Raw genomic sequence first — 24289 nt, forward strand, 5'->3', positions numbered from 1 at the left:
GTGTCTATGTCATCTTTTTCGCCCTCCCCCTGGCTGACATAGTTTGCTCCCTGAGTTTTCACATGCTTATATCTCTGATATACTCCACCCCCTTTTGCTTGTGAAGCACTAACTGAGCCTTTTGACCTACACACTTTCTGAATATGGCCTATCTTCCCACACTTGTGACAGGTTTCTTTAATAAACCTACAGTCCCTAGCTATGTGCTGCTCACTGCCACACCTGTAGCAAGCCTTATGCTGGTGCTGCTGCTCACTGGGGCTCTGCCTTGCCGTCATCTTGTGCACTGCCTCAGGTGCTCATGTGCGAGGGTGCTGACTCCAATGACTGTAAGTCTCTCACATCCTTGCTGGCTGTCTCAATAGCCTGGGCCAGCTTCAGTGCCCTGTCGAAGGTGAAATCCGGCTCTGACAACAATCGCCGTTGTATGCGATCCTCCCCAATCCCACAGACCAGCCTGTCACGCAGCATTTCTGTTAACTTGTCTCCATAGTTACAATCTTGTGCTAATTTCCTTAGCACAGCAACATACTCCATGACTGTTTCTCCCAGCTTCCTACTTCTTGAGTTAAATTTGTAGCGCTGTACAATTTCACTGGGTTTGGTGTTGAAATGGTCTTTCAGCAGCTGAACAAGCTCATCAAACGTCTTATCTCCTGGCCTCGCCGGGCTGATAAGGTTCCTCATAAGGCTGTAAGTCTGACTGCCAACTGAACTGAGCAAAATAGCTTTCTGCCGACCTGCATCTTTGATCTCATTAGCTTCAAAGAAATATTGGAGAACCTCACAATATTCCTCCCACGTCTGGGATTGACTATCAAAGGGAACGGTGCCGCCGCCATCTTCTAGCTCACACCACTGTTCGGTGTTTGGTGCTGTTAACGTAGCCACTCAACAGTCTCGCACATTTGTGTGCATTTCCACCAGGCATCTGCTGTACTTTTATCCTCGTCGCCATTATGTAGTAACTCACAGCAGGCTTCTGGTGAGCATAGTGGAGTTTATTGGTTTCTGGCAGCGCCGAACTGCGACTCCGGTTCATCACATACTTAGCATAACAACATAGCCCCCAGTTCCTCTTCTATGCTTATGGAACGGCAACAACTTCAATGTCACAGTGCCACCTAGTGGACTGGTGAACTAACATGCAATGATATGACCAGTGGTGTAGTGGGGATTTTTTTACTGGGGGGACGCTATTTTAATTAGGTCATCCCAAACAATGCCACACAAGTGCGCACGCGCGCAGTGCAGTCACAAAACGGGCAGACATGCAGGTCCACAGAAACTACCGGTATGCTTAGTCCGACTTTAGTTACTGTACTTCAAAAAGCAGACGGCGCTGCGCTCAACACGCACATAGACTCAAAACCATGGGCACACTGGCACATAAGTTACAACAATGTATAGGCCTAAGTTGCATAAGCTACGACTAAGCAGACAGCGCTGCTTCTCTCTATCTCCACTTTCAAAATCTATTTAAAACTCATAACAAACAAACAAAATTCCCAAAGTTGTCCTGAAATTAACTTATTAAATAAACGAAACGAAAAATATAGCCTACTAATGCAAACATTGAATCTGGACTTGAAATTATTCTGATTAGGCCTAGCCTACATTGCAAATAAGCAGACAGCGCTGCTTCTGGCACACACACACACACACACACACACACACACACACACACACACACACACACACACACACACACACACACACACACACACACACACACACACACACACACACACACACACACACACACACACACACACACACACACACACACACACACACACACACACACACACACACACACACACACACACACACACACACACACACACACACACACACACACACACACACCACACACACACACACACACACACACACACACACACACACACACACACACACACACACACACACACACACACACACACACACACACACACACACACACACACACACACACACACACCTTGCGTTTTGAAGGCTGATAAATCCGAAATGGATGAACAGCAGCCCAGTTTCCCAGCTTTGCAGTGTATCCACGGGTAGCCTCTTGTTTCCTCCGCCACATCTCCTCCGTCCATACCTCTGGGAAAGGTGAGCTTGAGCTAGCCAGCGGAACGTTGCTAGCGCATTTAACGTGCACGTTAGCTAGCATTATTCACGTCTTTAGGCGGCTCTTCTGATGATGTAGTACTAGTAGCAGCTTCACTTGTAGCTTCGGTGCTGCTAGCCTCTTTCTTCTTGTGAATTATATTCTTTTTAGAAAAGAAGTCAAGTAAAAAACGTTTTCCTTCCATTATAGAGCTTTTTCGTTAGAGTTCTTGAGGGAAAGAGCTGCCGCAAAATCGGCGGGCGGTGAGCTGGCCGTGGGTGTGTCACTGACACACCCCCAGCTCGCTGCGGGGTCACGTGCGTGATGTGACGAATCATCATTTTTGAAGGAAATCGTTTTTATTTTTTATTATATGCCATTACTGTGAAATGTATTATGTTTTTGTCATTATTACAACAAATACACACTTGCAACTGATAAGACTGGCAATGATTTTATATTTATTAGACTATTGAAAAAAAGATCATGCTCCAAATAAGTGGGGGTACGGCGTACCCCCGCGTCCAACGCCCACTACACCACTGGATATGACCTTACAACAGTTATCCAATGGGAATGGACGCTCACATTGCCTTTAAGGGCAGCCGACACAAACGAATGCCGTGCTTCCATGAGCGTCAAATCCCGCCGCAGATGGTAATACATTGCAATCAGTTTAAACCTATTTGCGTCCCTTTATGAAGCTGAAGGAGCCTAGGAGCGTCACAACTGAACGCCACGGACACTGACCAAACGTCGCTCCTGGACGATTATGGAGTGAGAGTGTGTTGATGTGTTAGGTAGCCTAGATAAAGTTGGCTTGCCTTGAATGAAATTCACGCAACTCTTAATATTAGATACTGTGTTTTTAAGTGGCGATGGAGATTATTAGTTGACCCTGCTTTAAAGGATATTTTGCCTTTACAAATTGTGCGCTTTATCACTGCCTGGGTTTTGGTTGAAGTGCATCCAAATGCTGCTGCGTTTGGCTCATTTTCCATCTGAAAAACACGTCTACCTGTCCTGTACCACTTGTTATGACTTCTCTCTCTCATGCGTATTCCGTTAAGACCCACCCCATCTCACTCATCGTGCTGAAATCTACCAATCAGAGTAGGGGCGGGTCTTCACAGAATACGTTAGGGAACAAAATCAAGCTTTTTAAAAGGCGGGTGGATTTTGGCAGGCAGTGAGAGCGGACCAACGATTGAACGATAACAAGAACGAAGATCACCAAGTAGGACTCGGTTTATTAAAATAGTTTACATTTCATAAGGTATTTTGTATTCATATGAAAACTGTCATAGATGCAAGTCATTCATCTTGAATGATGAAAACATTAATAAACATTATGAATCATTTGTACATTTCCTCAGTGAAACACAAATATGAGTTCAGTTTAGCAGTGTGTAAAGAAGAGGCCATTGTGCGCTTCTGTCCTCTTCACTGAGACAGTTATAACGTCTACACTACAGGAATACACATCATAAACAAACACTACACATGCTGCCCTGTGTGTATTTCAACTTCCTTTATTATATTTAATTTCCAATCCACACACTACATTTCCCCACACAGATTAAAAACTCCGTCACACAGCTCAGAGAAGCTTTGGTATCAGTATTCAGTTATGAGCGTTACATGGACGTCCTGACATGAGACAGTTTGGCTTGTTAGTGATGTAAGCACTATTGATGAGTGTTGAACACACACACACACGGCTTTAAGACAATGCTGTGTGTTGCTGAGGAAGGCCTTCGCACCATGCCTGCATGGCGTGAACGCTCACAGCTGAGTGCAATAACCCTGACCTTTATCCAAACATGTGTAACACAGCCATGTTGCTAGGCAGCATGTTCACACTTTCATTATTTCTTTAACGCATATCAATCGTATAGTTCTTAGGAATACGCTTTAGCCACAGCCCTCGAGCGTTTTATCACTGACTGCAGTACCAGAGGACCAAAACAAGCCACACTCTGACATGTCACGAGAGGCTGCTAGCATTAAACTCATTGGGTTGCCTACAGCAAAGTACATACAAAAATGAGAAGACAAGCAACAACAGCATTGATCAAAAGGTTTAAGAGGAGGTACATGTGCAAAAACACTGGTTACTATAATAAAAGACTCCTTTTGATCCAAACACAACACACACACTCTTCAAACACAAGGAAACAGCTAGATATGTACAACCAGGATAGTGATCAGGACACACAGTCATAAAAAAACATGTGGACAATGCAGGAAATAAACCTGCTTATAAAACCTTAAAGAATCTCAGTTTGGTTTTCTCTTCCCTTTCTCTCTCCTGACTGGTGTTGAGGAATAAGGGGTAGTGTCCAGCTGCTGGTGTTTCACTCACTCCATCCACTTATACTGCACATCTGATTCATTCAACGACCCCCCCCCCCCCCCGTGTAAATGTCCATGCTCAGCTGCTGGTGCTCTGCAGTGATGGGGAATGTGTGTGAGCAGTGGAGTAGTGAGGGTTAACGGACTCCAACACCAGGGTCAGAGCTTCAGCTGGGAACAGGTTCCTCATGGAGAATACCCTGAAGGCAGCAGAAGCTCGCTGCTGCAACAGTAGCACTCTCTAAAAAGCGTTAAAGATAAACACCGCTGTCTGTCTTCATGGGTAACATCACATTTCATTAGGTCACTTATAAGCCATTAGTGTAAGTGTTATTTGGATTGCCACACACACACACACACACACACACACACACACACACACACACACACACACACACACACACACACACACACACACACACACACACACACACACACACACACACCTGTGCCATTCAGCATCTCTGTGGTGTAGTGTCTCTTTGTGGACATTTTATTATTTGTTTAAGACTGTTGTTTTTGGTTTGTGGGCATTTCCCCTCCTTCTACTTGTCTTGCTGTTTGTGGTCATTTTGTTTCCCTTTGTAATTGTTTTGGTCTTTCTTGTATTTGGTGTTTTGCCCCTTTTTCCAATTGTGCATGAATGGCTTGTTACGCTAACCCCAGGTGGCCACACTGTAACTGAATACAGTTTTAATCAAAGTTCATGCTTCTGACTGTGTAATAATCAGCAGTGTACATGTTTATATTTGAACAAAAGATATCCAAAGTTATTTTTATACAAATGATCAGTTCATTATTTAAATATTAGCTTGGCCATTAATGACAGTTTAAGGATGCCTTAAGAAGTGGCAGCACAACACTTTGATACAATGAAATGTAAAAATCCTAAAAGCTCAAATGTATATAAAATCACAACTAAAAACTCAAATAAGATGCATAAATGTACGCCATCCACCCAAACAAGGAGGCTCTCTCAGAGACACTGGTTCTGGATATATGGAAATATGTCAGAAGAACGCTCCTCAATAAAGATACAAACAAGTTCAGCAGAGTGACTGTCAGAACAGACCCTGTGTGTGTGTGTGTGTGTGTGTGTGTACGTAGTATTCTTCTCATAATCCATAGTTAACGGAGCTCAGTGCTGGTCTCTTCTTGCCTTTAATCTTCAGGGATCCATAGCGAGCCTGATGACAGAATAATGAAAATAATAGGTGTGAAAATGTATATAATTATACCCTTGAGTTTCTAGGCTGTTTGTTATCATACAGAATATTTATTCATATATTGATAGATATGTTTGGCTACAGAACACACAGCCTTCATGGGACAGAACTCACGTCTCTGCGGACCCTGGAGCGGGTCATCTTAACGCTCTGAGACCGCCTCAGTCCTTTCTGAGTGACCGCCTCGTCCTCAGAGAAGGTGGGCTCCGCCTCGTCATCACTCCTCTCCTCCTCGGCATAGTAGTAGTCTGAGAAACACACACACACACACACACACACACACACACACACACACACACACACACACACACACACACACACACACACACACACACACACACACACACACACACACACACACACACACACACACACACACACACACACACACACACACACACACGTCAGGAATCACTGAAACACACACTCAGATATGTGTCTTTACAAAATATGTCATGTTTCAGTTTGGTTGCATAACTTAGCCTTTTCACAACTTATGTTAAGATCAGCAAGGATGCTCAACCATTGGTGGAAGAGGAGAAGAGAAGTCACATAAACAGCGAAGATGGACTGAGTTTTAAATGCTAAAGGAGCTTTATTTCTTTAAAAAAAAGGAGAACATAAACCCGTGTTAATCCCTGGAGATAAACCGGCACCAGAATGTAAACTTATGTACTATAGAAGGGCCCGCCCCACCAATGTGCCACGTGAGAATCATTTAGACATCCTTCCCCTGTGCTGTGATAAGTCAAAATGAGCCGGAATACATTTTGAAAGATGTCAACATGACGTCCACACACACATAAAGATATGGCAGGCACATATCTTCACATTTAATTTATTTATTTGTTTAATAATAAATGTGATTTATATTCCATTAAATATAAAGCACATCAATATACTGAAAAACCTGAAAATAGATGTAGATGCATGTTTTGAGTAAAGGTGTTTCGTACAATTTCTCCAATGATCCGACATGTTCTATATTTCATACAGAATCACTTATATTTGCAGTATTTCCACCTGACACATTTCCATGGATGAACTCTTATTCTGGTTACAGGCCTGTGTGGATCGAGTTCTGTGTGAGACACAGCTTCTCCAGTAGAGGTCCACACACACACACACACACACACACACACACACACACACACACACACACACACACACACACACACACACACACACACACACACACACCACACACACACACACACACACCACACACACACACACCACACACACACACACACACACACACACACACACACACACACACACACACACACACACACACACGCTCTGCTTGCTCCCTTTGTCTCTCTTCATAGAAACACAACAGTTAGACAGGTTATACACCAGCTATCTGATACAGCCTGCTGCCAGGAATACACACTGCAGCAGAAGTCATGTGTATTTTTAAAGGCTTTTGAGAGAATACAGATTGATCTAAAAGGTCTTCCAGGTCTTTTTTCTGGTCCATCCTAAGATACTCGACTGTTGATAAGACTCAGATCATTAATTAGCATGGCCTGCATATGTTGTTTATTGTATAGTAAACCGGACATTATGTTACAGTTTTCATGCCCTTTTGTCACAGAACAAATGACCAGTGATGTATTTTCTATGTGTTCTGGTTCTAGCTCCTGCTGCGGCTATTGTTGTCACATCTGGAGTCTATAAGAGAAAACCTCACACTCTCCAGAGTTGGAAGCAACCTTTCCCCTCCCAGAGGAAACAGGGTGGGAAGAGGCTTCACATGAGACTTCACATTCCTGCACAACATCAAAAAATACCTTCAGGTTTTTTTTCAAGCTAAGGACCCAAAATCCACGTTTCTCTAACAGGGCTGCAAAAGAGGGGTATGAGCAGTATGAGGCATGGCTACAATGGGTGAAACTTTACAGACATGTTTTATATAGGTATGGCCCTACAATATATGTTTCCAATATAGCATAATTGGTCCACTTAATTTTACATCAGAATCAGAATGTTTTTTTTTTTTTTAATAATGGGACACAGGGTTCGGTCCGGAGTGATTTGCAGTTCGGTCCGGATCCGGACCTAGATCCGGAATTTGAGAAGCCCAGTACTACACACTGTACTGAAGAACCACACATGTAACACCAACAAGAAATGACCTGAGTGTTAAACGCCCATGATCATCTGCTCCTAACGCTACACCCTCAAAGGAGAAAGCCACTTGCTCAGGAACAACATGTTACAGTAATGTTCCAGGGTGGAATCTTACTGCTCTGTCTGGACTGTGAAGAACAGATTCCAGTCACTCCAGCTATCAACAGTCTATTCTGTGTAGAAACTCTCCAATGTCCTGTCATAAAGGGCTGAGATCTGGAGCAGCTTGTTCCACGGGGTTCTGGAATCCTCCTGCTCTCCAGAGCAAACGCACACTCTGTCCTGAATATGAATAATGTCTTAACCTGCTGTTGAGTTTACTTTCACTGTCAAAACACACTCCTCCTTCACTTTGCGTTTTTTTGTTTTGAACTCTGAAGCTTGCATATTTAGACTCCACAGTTGTTGCTCTACACTGTGCTCAGCTGCTCCACATGTGTCTCATCTCATATTGTGCTGCCTCAAAGAGAGAATATGGTATTATTTGAATTTAAGTAGTTCAGGGAGCAGGACAGTGTAACAAAAACTAATGTGTGTGTTAGGGGTGTAACGGTATCCGTACTCGTCTCGAACCGTCACGGTTCGGACGTCATGGTTCGGACGTCATGGTTCGGACGTCATGGTTCGGCACATGAAGTCACACGACGAATATGCCTTTTTTTTTATGAGTGGGAAAAAAGTCTGTCACTCAGGGCAGTATCCACTACACTATATATAATCCAGGGGGCGGTATTGCGCCTAAAAGCTGTTTGCCAGCCGCTCTGAAACAACAAATGAAGAACAAGAAGAAACACAACAACAAAACGAACAAAATACAAGAAGAAGAAAAGTTAGTATGGCGATTTCAGATAACACACAGGAGCTAGAAGAACCACCTGCTTCTTTTAAATCAACTGCTGTGTGGGAACATTTCGGGTAGAGATGGCAAATCCTTTTACGGACTCGGAGTCTTCTGAGTCAGTCATTGAAGAGATCCGGATCATACGAGTCCTTTAAGTCATATGAGTCAGCATCACCAAGAGCGTAGAAATCCTACTGGTGAAACCGAAAACTTGTTGCATTTCACGAGCATATTAAACTAACGTTACATTAACCTCCGCTACACAGTGTCTATTGCTTTAATAAAAAATGTTGATCACAAAAAAAAAGGGTTATTTTGCGATTTGGCGAATCTGAGTCTGCTGTTGACTCCTGCATGAGGACGAGTCTGCTGGATCTCTGGATCTGCTGCTATACGGTTACGGCTCTGAGTCCGCACGAGTCTGCTGTGTTTTGCACAGCGAGTCAGGATTTGCGAATCTCTGAGTCTGCTGTTGACTCATGCACAATAGCCGCGAGAAGTAGGGGTGCTGGAGGCGGGGCTGCGAATGGTGTACATTTGAAAAACGTCATGTTACTGTTGTTGAAATCTCTCCCCACTTTTGTCCGCACCCCCCAAGTAAAATGACTTCCCAGTTCCCACGGCTATGCTCGTGCATGACGAGTCTGGATCTCTGGATCTGCTATACGGTTACGGCTCTGAGTCCGCACTAGTGTGCAGGAAGTGAAGGAAGTTCCCTTGATTCAGTGAGTTAGGATTTGCAAATCTGAGTCTACTGTTGACTCGTGCATGATGAGTCTGCCTGGATCTCTGGATTTGCTACGGTTACGGCTCTGAATCCGCACGAGTCTGCAGGAAGTTTCACTGATCCGCGTCCCCTGAGCCAAACGATAACTTCTGGAAGCTATCCTACTGGCTAAAGGCTAGGCAGATGGTTTGGGGTACATTGTAATGTGATTTTACATGTTATAAGGAGAGTAGCGAGTGACGCAATTTAAAGTTTTAATTTGTACGTCACCAGGTGTAGGACTCAAAGGACTCAGGTTAATGAAGAGGGGAGACTCGTCACTCCCAGCTCATTACTAGGATCCGGGTTAATGATCCGGATCAATCAGGACTCACCCATCTCTAATTTCGGGTTCCCTGTGGACTACAATAACGATGGAGTGCGAGTGGTGGATCGGACGAGGACGGTGTGTCGCCGTTGTTCTACAGCGGTGCGGTATGCTAATGGTGACACACGCCAAACATGCTAAATCATATCAGAAGGCATCACCCAGATTTGCCAATCACCAGAGCCCGGCAAAAGACAACAGCAGTTCAGCAGCTGATCCCCGCTGTTTTTAAGAAGCCAATAGACATGAAAGCCGAGAGACCAAAAGAAATAACGGAAGCTATTGGCATATGTGTTTCAACGGCTGTGCGCTCTTGAAACACTTTTTTATTATTTATTTTGTAATATTTTCAAGACATTATTTTTAGATTTAAAGCCATTATAGATCATATGGCCATCTGAGTGTGTGTGGTACAGTTTGTGGTTTGTTTTTAACTGTGTAATACAGTTAATTATTCAAAATGTTAGAGTTCCTTATTTTTATACTGAAACTTGCACTGCTGTTAAAAAATAAATAACAACAAACCTTGAATTATGCATTTTGGACTTTTCTTTTTCTTGTTGTACCGAACCGTGACCCCCAAACCGTGAATTCTGTGAACCGTTACACCCCTAGTGTGTGTCATTGATATTTTTGTACAACTATGGAGCTCTACAGCTCAAAGGATGAAGATGTATCAGGCGTTTTGCACACACTACTTGTTAGTAGAATATCAATCAATCAATCAATCAATTTATATTTATATAGCTCTGTAGCACAAATGAGACACTTGTCCCAGGCGGCTTTAAAGTGTTTACGGCATACGAAACCCTCGGTTACGACGGAGTGCAAATGGACTACAACGGCCCAAAACTTCTATTAGTAGAATGTGCGGAGCCTTTTAAAAACAATGCAAACAAAAACACAAATGTGCCAAAACACATGCTAATGATGCAGCATTTAGAAAACATTCACCAACTTGACGAAACATTGCGCAGCATTTACTAAAAGCACTGCATATACAAAACGCTGCAAGAAGATCAAAAATATAAAAGTGGAGAGCGGTGCAGATCTAACGGGAACACTAGAAGGTGACGCACAGAGCTGGGAACAAGCAGCACTTGTTGACATTTGAGAGTTATAGTTGGCCAACTGTCACTGTTAGTGGAACATGTGTGTTTTTATATTTGCATCGTGTTTCTCCTAATGGAAGTGTTTTGGGCCGTTGTCAGCCACCATACTCAGTCATTAGACCATCACAGTGAAAAGGAGAAACTAGCACAAATAAAGAGGAATAAATGTGGAATAGACGTCCTGTGTATAGATTAAAAAAAAGATAAGGAAATTAAATAATAGACAATCCAACCGACAGATGTGAGGGGAAAAGGGTCCAGAAGAAAAACCATTGTTGCCCAGGAGCTGAAGACCTCCTTTAGCCAGCAGAGGAGTGTGGTGTCATGTGAGCAGCAGGGAGGACCCTATGAAAGAGAGCAAGAGGGGAGAAACATGTCTTCCTCATGAGCTGAATACTGAACACTCTCCCTCTCTCAGTATGCTAATGCTGTCTGCCAGCCTCCATCCTCCTCCTCTTCCAATTCACTCCTGCTCCATCCATCCCTTACATCTCCACTCTCCTCCTATACATTCATCTCAGCCCCCCCCCCACGCCTCACTGGCTGCCTGTGTGTGTTCGAGAGAGAGATAGACGGAAGGAACAGAGACAGAGTGTGTGTTTGAAATTCCAACAGCATCCCACTCAAACTCAACTCATCCCCTCTGTCTGCTGGGAAGTCATCACACACACACACACACACACACACACACACACACACACACACACACACACACACACACACACACACACACACACACACACACACACACACACACACACACACACACACACACACACACACACACACACACACACACACACACACACACACACACACACACACACACACACACACACACACACACACACCACACACACACACACACACACACACACACACACACACACACACACACACACACACACACACACACACACACACACACACACACACACACACACACACACACACACACACACACACACACACACACACACACACACACACACACACACACACACACACACACACACACACACACACACACACACACACACACACACACACACACACACACACACACACACACACACACCAGCCAGCCAGCCAGCCAGCCAGCCAGCCAGCCAGCCAGCCAGCCAGCCAGCCAGCCTGCAGTTCTCATCAAGCAAGAACAAGAGGAAATAAGGAAAGGAGCATGCGGACAAAGAACAAAGAAACATTAGAATAGGGATATTAAGCTGATGTGGCACATTTGTCACACCAGTGTAGCCGTGATATTGACAGCACCATCTCTGTGCCTACTATAAGGATGGATATTCAAAGGCATTTATGGACGTGCCTATCACTGGATGAAGCATGTTTTGCTGGTTGTGTGTATGACGTCTGTGAGTTCAGATTCCAGGGTGTTCTGGAGGTTTGCGAGCTTTAGTGGTTCACTATGCGACATTCAGAGCAGAGAGATTGACTCCACAGTATCCATCTGTGTGTGTGTGTGTGTGTGTGTGTGTGTGTGTACCTGGTCCATCGGCAGCGTCAGTGCTCTGGGACCTCCTGATGGCGGGGTTGGAGGAGTGGGAGCTGTACTGGTAGAGCTGGTCTCCTCTGTCGTCCTGCTGGCTGATCTGGGTCAGGTCGTGCATGCTCAGGCTGCGCAGCTTCTCTGTGATGGCACCCTGACCCTGTGTGACACACACACACACACACACACACACACACACACACACACACACAGGTCAATATTACATCACGCGTAAACAGCAGAGTTAAACAAGATTAGATCGACACTGATGAAGTGAATGAGTGTCAACAGACCAACTGCTCCCTTAATATCTACACAGTGAAGAGACAGGTGGTTCCACTTCCAGCTGAATATCTGGAGGTTCTTTTGGTAACCTGAACATTTCTGCAGTCAGACCAAATCTCAAGTTGTGTGATTGTTAGTTTGTTTTCCTGTATATGAGCATCGTCATCAACTCATTTATGGGCTGCTATCATAACTACTGACTCTGCTGCTTATGTGCTGCAAACCGATGCATGACCCTAACCCCTGATACATATTCTATTGGTGGAATACATTTAGCTTGAAAAGAAGGAAAGACACCAGCAGAGCCTTTAAGTTCACTCTGCTTTTCATTGCATTCCCATAAAGACTCATAAAGTCTACTGAGTTCAGTGGTTTTGCTTTGAACTGCAGCCTGGAGTTAACCAAGTCCCCTCTGCAGTTAAAACAGGTCTGGTTACACACTCTTACGTAAATGCTTTTATTTCACTGCAATATCCTTAAATCTGTGATCACAGAAGCTCACAGACCTCACATGTTCACTACAATCAAGTGTTACAAGTATTATCCCAATCATACAGATTATTATTACTGTTAATAACAACATCAACTTAGCGTGATCATTAACCTTCATTCTTAAGAAATCTACTATTTTTCGATTTGATTTCTTTTTTTCTTTAATACATTTTAGAATTACTTTCTTTCACAATTGCCAGTGTATCAAAAACACTGATTTTAACTTGAACTAGTCTAACACTCTACCCTAACTTAAAACCCAGCCTCTGTAGTCAGGGCTGTAGCAGGATCATCATTTTGTGTCATTTTGATCAAAATGTAGCTTTTTGATCAGTTTCTTGCAGCCACACACTCTTCCAGCCTAACAACAGACTATAGTGACACAACATGCTACACAAAGAGTTGTCATCATAAGGAATATTTTTGCCATAAACCAAAATTCAACAATGACAAAGACATCATTATGGAAACAGTTCACGGTATGGGCAACAAGGAAGGAAAAGTGAATGAAAAGACGTTTCATGAAAAGCAAGTGAAAAAAGAAACAGGAAGTTGAGTGTTATAATATAATAAAGGAGTAAGTAAAATAATAAATAAAAACAGTAAGGCATACAAATGAAGACAAATAGGGAAATGATAGAGTTAAATGTTGATTGTTGATTCTCTTTGACAACAAACAAGATGGAAAAAGAACACTTTGAAAGTCAAAGGATGTCATGGTATGAAATGGAAGGTTCTGTCCATGCTGCTTACACTGACTGGTTTGACCTCCCAGAGCCTGCTGAAGCACACACACCCTGAAGAGAGAAGGATGTCATTACAGAGAGAGAGAGAGGAAGAGAAACAGAGTGACAAGAGGGTTAGCTAGTAGCAAGCCGGAGCAGAGCATCATGACCAAACACAGAAAAAGTACATTTCATAAAATCAGATGTTCTAAAATCATATATATTGGGGATGGATACTAAATAAAAGAAACCCAGCGATACAAGAACAAGAGACATAGTTTCCCCACCAAAGGCTCATTATATAAACAGTTCACAAACATGTTCCATTGTATGAGCTGTGTAGCAGATGAAACATGCCTTTTATTAACCTTCAATCAATATAGAACCAAGAACAGGCTGGGTTGCATCAGGTATTCATAAATCTGTTGCTAAGACTGTAAATAAATGTTAAGTCCCAACAGGCTAATAGAGTGGTGCAATGATGACATGTTTCCGTAGGCTGACACGGAAGTTAGCATTGCAAGGGCTTCCTCGACAAAAAGCAATGAGGTGTTTTCATTGGATTTTGGTAGAATGCAGAAAACATTATGCTGTAGAAAAACTAAATGACAGTCACAATGACTTCAAAGCACCAGCGCTAAGCTAAGGCGGCTAATGTTAAGCGCGATGACATGTAGTCATTCAGTCACTTGCTAGCAACCGTTGTTTTTAAGACAGCATAAAGCTTCAGACATTCACCAGTGAGGTATTACTTAAGTAGAACAAATATGAAAATCTCATCAGCGCAAAAGAATCATCTGTTCTATGGAAATCAAAAGTCACAGGCTGTTATTCCAAAAATGACAGTTTTAGAGGGACAACAAATTAAAGAATTGGGAATGAAGATTTATTTATGTGTACATTGAGTCTAGAATGAGTCCAAAATATCCAATTATGCTAAGCTAATGACGTTATTTACTCAACGTTTCAAACGTATGTATTATAACTGTGAAAATGTATATTGAAAATCTAATATTGGCATGATTAGAAATCATGTTGGCCAGGTGGTGCAGTATTGAGCTCCGCCTCCCGAGAGAGAAGGTTCTGTCAGAAGACATGCAGGGTAGGTGCAGAGACTCTTTAACTGCCTGTAGGTGTGAATATGAGGATATAAATGTGTCTATGCGTTAGCCCTGTAATCAAATGGCGACCTGTTCAGGCTGTTCCCTGCCAATCATCTCTGAATCTGGGTAGATGTATCATGTGTAGACATAACCTGAGGTGAGTCTTGGCACAGTGCGGCTCACATACCAGGGAGCACATTATCAAACGCAACAGTTCAAGTCCATGTACATACATCATTCTGGCATTTTTTGGGGTGTTCATTAGTGATACATTTTTTTAACTATATTTGCAATAAGTGAATATGATATTAGTACATTTCCATTATTGGGAAGATCATGAACACCCTCACAAAGACTTGTAGAGGCTGTCAAGCATCATAGCTAAAGCCTAAAGGTGTACACCCCCTCGAGGGCTTTGAGGTCGGCTGATCAGCTAGTAGTCCCTAAAACCAAGAAAAAGACCAGGGGAGACCGAGCCTTCTCAGCGATAGCCCCCAGGCTCTGGAACGACCTGCCCCCCCATGTCAAATTGTCGCCCAGCCTCTAAACTTTTAATTCCCGCCTAAAGACCCACCTCTTTTCCCTGGCTTTCGAGTCAGTTTGAGCTCTGTCTTATCCATGTGTATGCTTTTATTTTCTGTCCATAGCCTTTGGGTACCTTGTATTCATTCTTATGTGTGCCTTTTATCTATTATTGTAATATTATATTTCATTATAATGTTATGTTTGCTGTAAAGCATTTTGGTAAACCCTCTGTTTTTAATATGTGCTATAGAAATAAAGTGGATTGGATTGAAAATGGGGCCTGCTTTAAAAAAAAAGAAAAGATGTGTAAGAAAGAATAGCTATAGCAACAATGTTATAATTGTATTTATGTTAGGGCTGCACCATTTATCGAAGTTTGATAAAAATGGCAATAATGGACAAGATATATGTTCAAATCGCAGGAGGCACAATAAGTGTTGTGCAGCTGCAGAGATATCCCGGCCTACAATCAGTATTCTACAGACTTAACTAAACGTATTTGTTTGGTACAGATCCTCTACAAATCACACCGTGATCATTTTCATATATTTTCCAATACAAAAGAGAATAATGATGCAAAATGATGAATCCCTTCTGAATCGTAATCTAAATGAGTTATTTTAACCAAATCTATAAAAAATATATATATATTTGTTTCTTAACAAAAGGTCAAGTGGATTCCACTATGTTTCAGTGCTCTATTTAGGCGAAATATTTGATCATTATTGGAATAATATCCTGAAAAGAAATGGTTTTGGCCGGGACAACCATGACATGTTCCCCATATGTTTGAATGCACTCTTTGTTTGTTGCTCACTTGATTTGGGTTACAGTGTCAGCTACTATCAATGAATGTAATATAATGTCATTACATGTCATTCTTTAGCAGTAAATAAAGAATTGTTCAGGAACCAGTCTGCTTACTAACACCTGTAGAGGCTTTGCAGATGCCATTTCAAATCAGCCTCAGGCTACATGCACATCAAAATGCATGTGTGCTGCATGCATAATACAGGGTGGTGCATATAGTCTCAGGAGTTTCATACTCAATAAAACCCCATCCGTAAACGACTGATGTATTTGTAAACCAAAACCACAGCACTGAAATGTGTAAAAGGTGCTCTGTGTGCTCCAGTCTGTCAGGCGCTGCAGACAGGCGGACTTCATGTACCATGCAGCTGCTTTTATTGTACAAGGTTAGTCACATTCCAGCTTAAACCACCATAAACTTTGAAAGGATTTGAAACGGCACTGTGACCTAAAACTGTGCTGATTAACCCCAGAGGGAGGGGAAGAAGAGAGAAACCATAAAGACAAGGAGAGGCAATAGAAATAAAAGGAATATAGGAGATAAAGGGAGAGAGAGAGTGGAATGTTGGAGGGTAAGAGCGGCTTGTCTTTGAAGCAGTGATTAATGGCATGTTTAATGTTAGCAGAGACAGGAGGGTTTTAACAAGTCTCACACTGTAGAATAAGGGCACACTGTGGCTGAATGTAAGTCTACACAAGCTAATTGAATTGAAGAGTAACAGTGGTCCAGTTTTCAAAGCAGTAAGACTGAAGAGCTTGTGAACCAGAGGACATCAGTAATGAAAGAGAATGAATGTCCCGTGGAGTTTCACCAGGGCTAGTTTTTCCTTAGACTTCCAAACAGCTCAGCTGAATGCAGTTCACATACAGGCCCACGTACATGTACACATCATATCCTGGTTTCAGAGTCCTGGATTTGAGCAACCTGGTTCTTGTTAAGGAAGTTTAAAACTAAACCCAGAGTACTTTACCCAGGGATACTTTAGCACATGATGCCGTTTTCTGATCACTGTTTGCCTCCTAAAGCCAGCCCCTTCAGTGTCCTGCCAGGAATGACCCTTATTACCCTCATTATTTTGGGTTTGAAGCTTGCATAGATAACAGCCTCAGTTCTCCACCTAAAGGGCTGACTTAAGATAAGGCAGTGAAAATATTCTTAATATAGTGTGAGGTTACACAGATTCAGATTTGTTTTTATGTTTCTAAAATATGTTTTGCTTCTTCCCCCATCCCCAGCAGTATGTTGTTTGGCTTTCTGTGCTGTACTTACATCTGGCTGGCTCTAAATTGCATATAATGTAGCACTTATCGTGGAGAAGTACCTCATATAACCCCATTTTCATAACATCACAATCCCTTCATTTTAGTAAATATTACATGGTTTTATCTTTTACAAATATATCTCTACTATTATCATACCCATTCAGTTTTGCCCTGTTGTTTTTTTAACCTTCCAATGAATTTTCCATAACAAATTATCTTGATTGACAAACCGGAAATATTGTTTTTGTTAAAGTTTTGAAAAGTTTATGCTCATCTAATTTTTACATTTTAAGTATGAAAACATGGTATTGTTGCAAGACAAAAGAACATCAAAGGAGGTAAAGGAGGACTCATCCAAATACGCTGACCAACATGATCCATCTCAAAATTAAAACATGATTTTGAGCCACACCCATATAGTGAGGCATGTGGCGCAGTGGACTAGTGCGTTGGTGTTGGGATCAGGGGGTCACAGGTTCAAACCCCACTGCAGTCAGCATGTCGTTGTGTCCCTGAGACCCTTCACCCCAAATTGCTCCTGTGGGGATTGTCCACAGTATTGAGTATGTAAGTCGCTTTGGATAAAAGCGTCTAACAAGTGACATGTAATGTAATGATCTTTACTTGTTGTCCTTCCGAAGGATCATTACTAGGGATGTAACGATATACCGAATATCACGGTATCACGATAAAGAAACGTCGTGAGACTGAATTATTTTTTAAACACTCGTATTTACAGGGCTACATGTACATACCTAGAGACATTGACAAGTACCAACAGTATATTTATATCTCTGTCAATAAGCCTCACCTTCTTGGCAAAAACGGTATTGTTTTTGAAGTGGTGGAGAGACAATGCACAGTTTGACCCACTGCTGTCACCCATGGCCAAATCATATCTCTCTGTCCCACTGAGGTGGCGTTAGACTTTTTCGCTGTCCGTCATTTTGACAGACAGGATCGTAAAATATCCCTCATAATCCATTATTGCACAGCGTAAAGCAAAAACTCCCTGACATTTCAATGATCTGTACGGCAAAGTACGGTTTGGAAACTATATAATTTCCTTTTTGGAGGGCATGCATAACACGGCATAACACCAGAGCCTGGGTGCGGGGAAACTTTGGCGCTGTTCCGAGTTTGTTCTAATCTGTCAAAATGACAGACTGCTTTCAGATTTTTCCGTCATTGTTAAAAAAAATATTCGGTTAACGCGACCACTGCTGTCCCAGCAACATCAGTACCAAGCGAGATAGTTTTTTCCAGAGCAGCGGATATTGTAAATGCCCAAACATCCCAGCTTCTACCTGGAAATGTGGACTCATATTCCTAAAAACCTGTCTGATGATGCTGAGTGAGTGACTTATACCTCATTCGTTTCAGGGCTGATTCGGAGCTGGAGCTTGAAAAGCACCGGGTTTTCCTGTTCACACCGCAGCGGAGCAGCCTTTTAGCTCCGGAATCCGGTTTGTTTCAAGCACCAAAAAATTGTCCGGCTAGAGCAAAAGCACCGCATACGTCACGCTTACGTCGAGGCGGGGGCAGGAGCGGGATCAACTCCTGAACAACAACAAAAAGCCGGCGTTTTATCCAGTTTGTACACAACGATGGAGAAACTTGAAGAGACCAGCTACTTACTGGGAATCTGGTCTTCCGAAGCGGTACAGAGGAAGCTGGAGCACAATCGGCCATTGTTGTTGTTGTCGGTGTCAGCTGTGAGGGGTTTCCGCACGGTTTGGCTTTATGAAGCAGGCACGCAAACGGTTACATCATGACGCAAACGATGACGCAATGACGCAGCACCAGTCGGACTCTGGGCGGTGTGAAAAGAGCCGAAGCTAAACCGAAGAAACGGTTCTGAACCTGAAAAGCTCTAGCACGGAGCTTGAACCGGAGTTGCGTTGGTGTGAATGAGGTATCTGTGAGTTTTACTGGTTTTCTTGATCCAGTCTGTTACTGTCACTTTGTTTTTGACACTTTCAAATACTGCTATCCAACAAAAATGCTGTACAAATCAGATTTATTATTTAATAAAGAACATTTTTCCAAGTATAACATTTTTTAAATAAAATAAAAAAATTCTTTATTATTCAATATCGCGATAAATACCATACCGTGGACTTGTTATCGCGATATTATCGTACCGTGAGTTTTTGGTATCGTTACATCCCTAATCATTACTCATAAGCATCTTAATAGTCTTCTTTCAGATTTGGCTCAACAAGTCCAGTTTCATGCAGTTAGCTATAGCTCCCCTACACAGCACCTGCTTTGAATGTGGCTCTTGACTTCAGAGCAGATTCCCACTGCCTGGGATTACCTCAGTGCAGCGCAGCCTAAACCAGGAGATCACTAGCATGATCCGACACACCCAGGGTTTCACACAGTGCTGATGAAACCACTTCACACACACCTCTTTTATTCTGGCTGCAGTGAGTGGTAGCTTGCTTCTGAACAACAAGCTGGTTCAGAGACACACTCAGAGTGGATACATATGCATGAGCTCAATGTTTTACATACCATCTTTAAAATATTAATGCAGCTCTCCTGCGTTCATTTACAAACCAATTACACTGTCTGTCTGTGTTATTTTACATGTGGTTCAATAAGCCGTTTAAGTGCAGTTTGAATTTGGCAAACAACCTGCTGGATTGCTTTCCTGCAGGTTTGAGAACACACTTGTATCTAAGCAAATGAAGCCAAAACATATACTTTCTTCCATGTTTAACAACCTCAGCTAAGCAAGACTGAGGTGAGGGAACAGTATTCATGGGAAACGTCTTCATTTGATAAATAACACAACATTGAGATAAGGGGTACAAACTGCATCAGCCATATTACTGGGATTTCTTTGTAAATACAAAAAGGCCTTCTCAATCAAAAATCAATGATACAAATAATTAAGAGTGCACGATCTAAAATAATTAACTAATAGCGGTTATTTTGAATGATATTGCACTTGTGATAAGATTCATGATATTGAAGGGAATGAAAATGTTTGAAATATTTTTCATATAATCATTGAAATATGGATCTGTACAAAACTTTTTACGTTTTGTTATTACGTCTGTGAAAAACGTTTGTAGGCTGGGAAAAATGTATGTAGAATGATATTGCACTACTAGACCATTGCGATTTGGATACAATTCAGATCAATTGTTCAGCCCTAAATTATAAACCCCTAAATGCTATAAAAAGCACCTTTAAACAAATATGATGTGATATAAAGAGACACTTGCCTTGACGGCTGCAGACACGGCGGCGGTGGCTGCGATGCTCAGGCCTTGCTTTCCAAAGTTGACCATGGTCTCATAACTCCTCTCTTTGGCCTGCACGATATACTCATCGATTTCCTACAGGAAGACAATCAATTAGGTTTTCTAGTAGACCACTTAATCAAGCACAACGAGGTGTGACTGTAATATTCTCAGCAACAAACACATGGATCATCTTACCCTCTCTCTGGAGGACAGGAGGGGGTGCAGACACTTCCTGTAGATGAGACTGGCTCCTCTGGTGTAAGGGGACAGCAGCCAGATCACAAAGGCTATCTTCAGCTCGTAGTACAGAGGAAACCTGGACACATACAAACACAACATTGTCATGGCTATCATCCTCCCACACTGTGGTGTTCTTACAACTAAAATAAAGGATAACAATGAGCAAACAGTAGTTGGGCTGTGCTTCAGCCTACCAAATTGGTGGTGGTGCTCTTTCACAAAAGTTTATTTCACCTTCAAATGATGTTTTACATGGCACTATATCAAGGTTAGGGATCAGCCCCAACACATATGGACGATCGGGAGGTGTATTGTTGAGTTCAGTTCAGATTGTCCATTCAAAACCTCTCCACTTCCTCACATCCCACCACAAGGCACCTTTCAAATCTTTGAGTGTTCTTTAAGGTTCAGTTAACCATTAATGGTATTCTGCCTCATTGCCAGTGTTTGAATCTTAATGTACTAATGGGATAATGAGATAATAAGCAGTGCACTACATTTTCCATAAGTGTACAAATTTGCTTCTTTTGCATCTAGAAAATGTCCTTTTTCATTTTATGTCAGTCAGTCAGTCGAGTTGTAGCCTTTTAAAATATTACATCTTGAAAACTATGCTTTGTGAAATTCAGTGAATAGCCTCACACCAAAGACTAGCAGCATTAAAGAGTAGGTTATGTAAAGCCCAAGGTTACACTTTGTTAAGTCCTTTATGTGTACCCATGCATTCTTTCATCTATCATTCTGATTACTACAAGGACTTTCCAATTACATTTCTTAAAGGTCACCTACTATCCAATATTCCCTTTTCCATTTTTTTCCCTACATAAATATGTGTACCCTCTGTGTTAAGAGATTTGTGAAGTTTCAGGAAAAAAGATTATCTCTCTTTTTGCACTGATCCATCTATATTAAAACCTGTCTGAAAATGAGCCGATCAGATTTAGGCGACTTTGTGATGTCACAACGTTTTTTTTTGGGTTTTGCAACCATTAGCCAATAGCCAACCAAGGTAACCCCCCCCCCCGCCCCACCTTATCACCTGAATCTCCTCCTAGAGCACCATTGAGCTCTTTTTAACCAAATATCTCTTAGAGGGGCGTGGGGAGAGGCAGTTTATTAGAATTTAAAGCTACAGACACTGAATCTGCACTTTTGGAACAGGGCTGAAACAGAGGAGCTTACGATATGCTACAATTATCTGTTTGGTATTACAGCCAAACACTTCAGAGACATCTTTTGTATTTATCTGAGAACTATAATATATTACAAAAAAAAGAGTATAATAGGGGACCTTTAACTCTGAAACTCCATATACCAACCTAATTAATGATCACTGGTCAGTGAAGGTACAGTGTACATATAGTAAAGTAGGATAGGGCAATTTAGACAATGAGTTTTAGATAATGATAAAAAGAGATTGCTGTGTAACTATTTTTTAGTAGTTGGTAAACATGTGTGTATTTGTGTGGTACTCACCATGCAAGTGTTAGGTCAGTGATGGCCTCGACCACAGTGTAGAGGGCAAACACAATCCAGTACATCATCCATCGCACCTACGCAGACACACAAACAGAAAAAACACTGAGCATCACAGCGAAAAGTGAAAAACTGCTTTAAATGGCACAGTGGTTGGGGTCGAATGGTGTTTATTGTCCATCAAGGTTCCTAACAATGTGAAAAGACTAGGAAGTGACTCAGTAGGCTTGTTTGAGACGCGTTGCGGCTCGCCTCGAAAGTAGACGAGAATAGCCGATCGCAGCCGGGGGAGGTCTCAAAAAGCTCGCCTGAAGTCGGACAGCTCCGGAGTCGGCTTCTTCTTCTTCTTCTTCTCTCATTTTTTTGGCGGATTGCAAACAACTTTAAGGTGCATACCGCCACCTCCGGAGTCGGCTTGACTCGGTTTGCATTGATAAAGAATGCACACGTGTTGTGTCGTTAATGTCAGATATGTACTAAGTAAATACATTTGTTCCTGCTCAAGATTAGATTCAACTTTATTGTTATTGCACAGATTACAGGTACTGAGACAACGAAATGCAGTTTAGGAGTGCAACAAGCAGTGAAGTGAAAAGTAATGTACACAATCTACAGAATAAAATATAGAATGAATTGAATGATGAAAAAACAGTGAGGCGTATGAATACACTAGATATACACAGCAGCCTGTGAGCAGTATGAATAATATGCTAAGATATATAAAGTATGAAAACGGTAAGCAGTGCAAGTATAGTATAAAATATATGGATATTAATTTCATGATAAACATTGTGGAACAATGATGAAAAATGTGAATGGAAGTGGCGACGTAAAACTGACACAAAACAACAACAAACTTTTGCCGAGCCAATTGGAGAGTTGGTAAAAACCACCAATGAGCCCTCGAGATACCAGTGAGTCGTTTCCCATCAAGCATTTCGCTTCCGCAGCCCGTGGAGAGAAACTGTGCCGCCTCGCTCTCAAGTCTGCGGGCGTCTTTGTCCCACGAGATTTCAAATTCTCATGTAGGCGAGCCTCCAGAGCAAGTCGGCGATCGCAATTGCGTAGGTCTGCGTCGGTATCGCTCGTCTCAAACAAGCCTAGTGTCAGCCATGATAAGAGCTGTTTGGATTCTCTAATGATAGGAAAGGAGCTTAGTCGCTTCCTTTAGGACAGGGGTTTTCAAAGTGTGGGAAGGTGAGCCTCCCCTCAGAGAACTTAAGAACAGCCGCGCCCCCCCTCCCAATTATTATTGCTATTATTATTATTATTGTTGTTCTTGTTGCTATAATGCAGGGGTATTATTATCCAGTGGAATGCCCTTACCTACTGGCTAGTTCAATCAAAGTGGTTACTTTTTTGTGGCTGGGCAGTGTAGTTGTACACACCGTCTTATTTGACTTTCTCAGGACTTAAAACTGTTTTTGGGGGCAGACCCCCACAAAGAAATAAATATATTTACACACGTAAGGTCATCATCTTAACAGTTTATTATGCTCATCGAGTCATCCGTGAGCAGAGCATCAAGTTGGTATGCCTATAACACCTGAATGCGGCGATTACCATTTTGTTCAGCAAAACGCCTCACAAACTTATTAAGATCTAAAGCTTTAGTGCGTTTTGATTCAATGCTGAGTACAGCCAAACTTGACAGTGTCTTCTCTGTCATTGTAGACCGCAAATATCTCATTCCTTCCGTCTACTTGGGTCCGAATGCTTCTCGTTTTGTGCC

The 24289-nt window shown here is 42.2% G+C and overlaps 1 protein-coding gene across 1 annotated transcript in view; it reads right to left on the reverse strand.

Moving 5' to 3' along the window:
- Positions 1-3617: 3617 nt before the first annotated feature.
- Positions 3618-24289, reverse strand: part of reep3b (receptor accessory protein 3b) — a 62896-nt gene continuing 42224 nt past the window's right edge. The window contains exons 3-8 of the mRNA XM_034202986.1: positions 22558-22634; positions 21037-21157; positions 20821-20934; positions 12376-12538; positions 5806-5939; positions 3618-5652 (exon numbers count right to left, since the gene is read on the reverse strand). Coding sequence (XP_034058877.1) covers positions 5581-5652; positions 5806-5939; positions 12376-12538; positions 20821-20934; positions 21037-21157; positions 22558-22634 — 681 coding nt within the window. The 3' untranslated portion in view covers positions 3618-5580. The remainder of the gene's footprint in view (positions 5653-5805; positions 5940-12375; positions 12539-20820; positions 20935-21036; positions 21158-22557; positions 22635-24289) is intronic.

Source organism: Gymnodraco acuticeps, unplaced genomic scaffold, assembly GCF_902827175.1.
Source record: "Gymnodraco acuticeps unplaced genomic scaffold, fGymAcu1.1, whole genome shotgun sequence".
NCBI classification, from domain to species: domain Eukaryota; kingdom Metazoa; phylum Chordata; class Actinopteri; order Perciformes; family Bathydraconidae; genus Gymnodraco; species Gymnodraco acuticeps.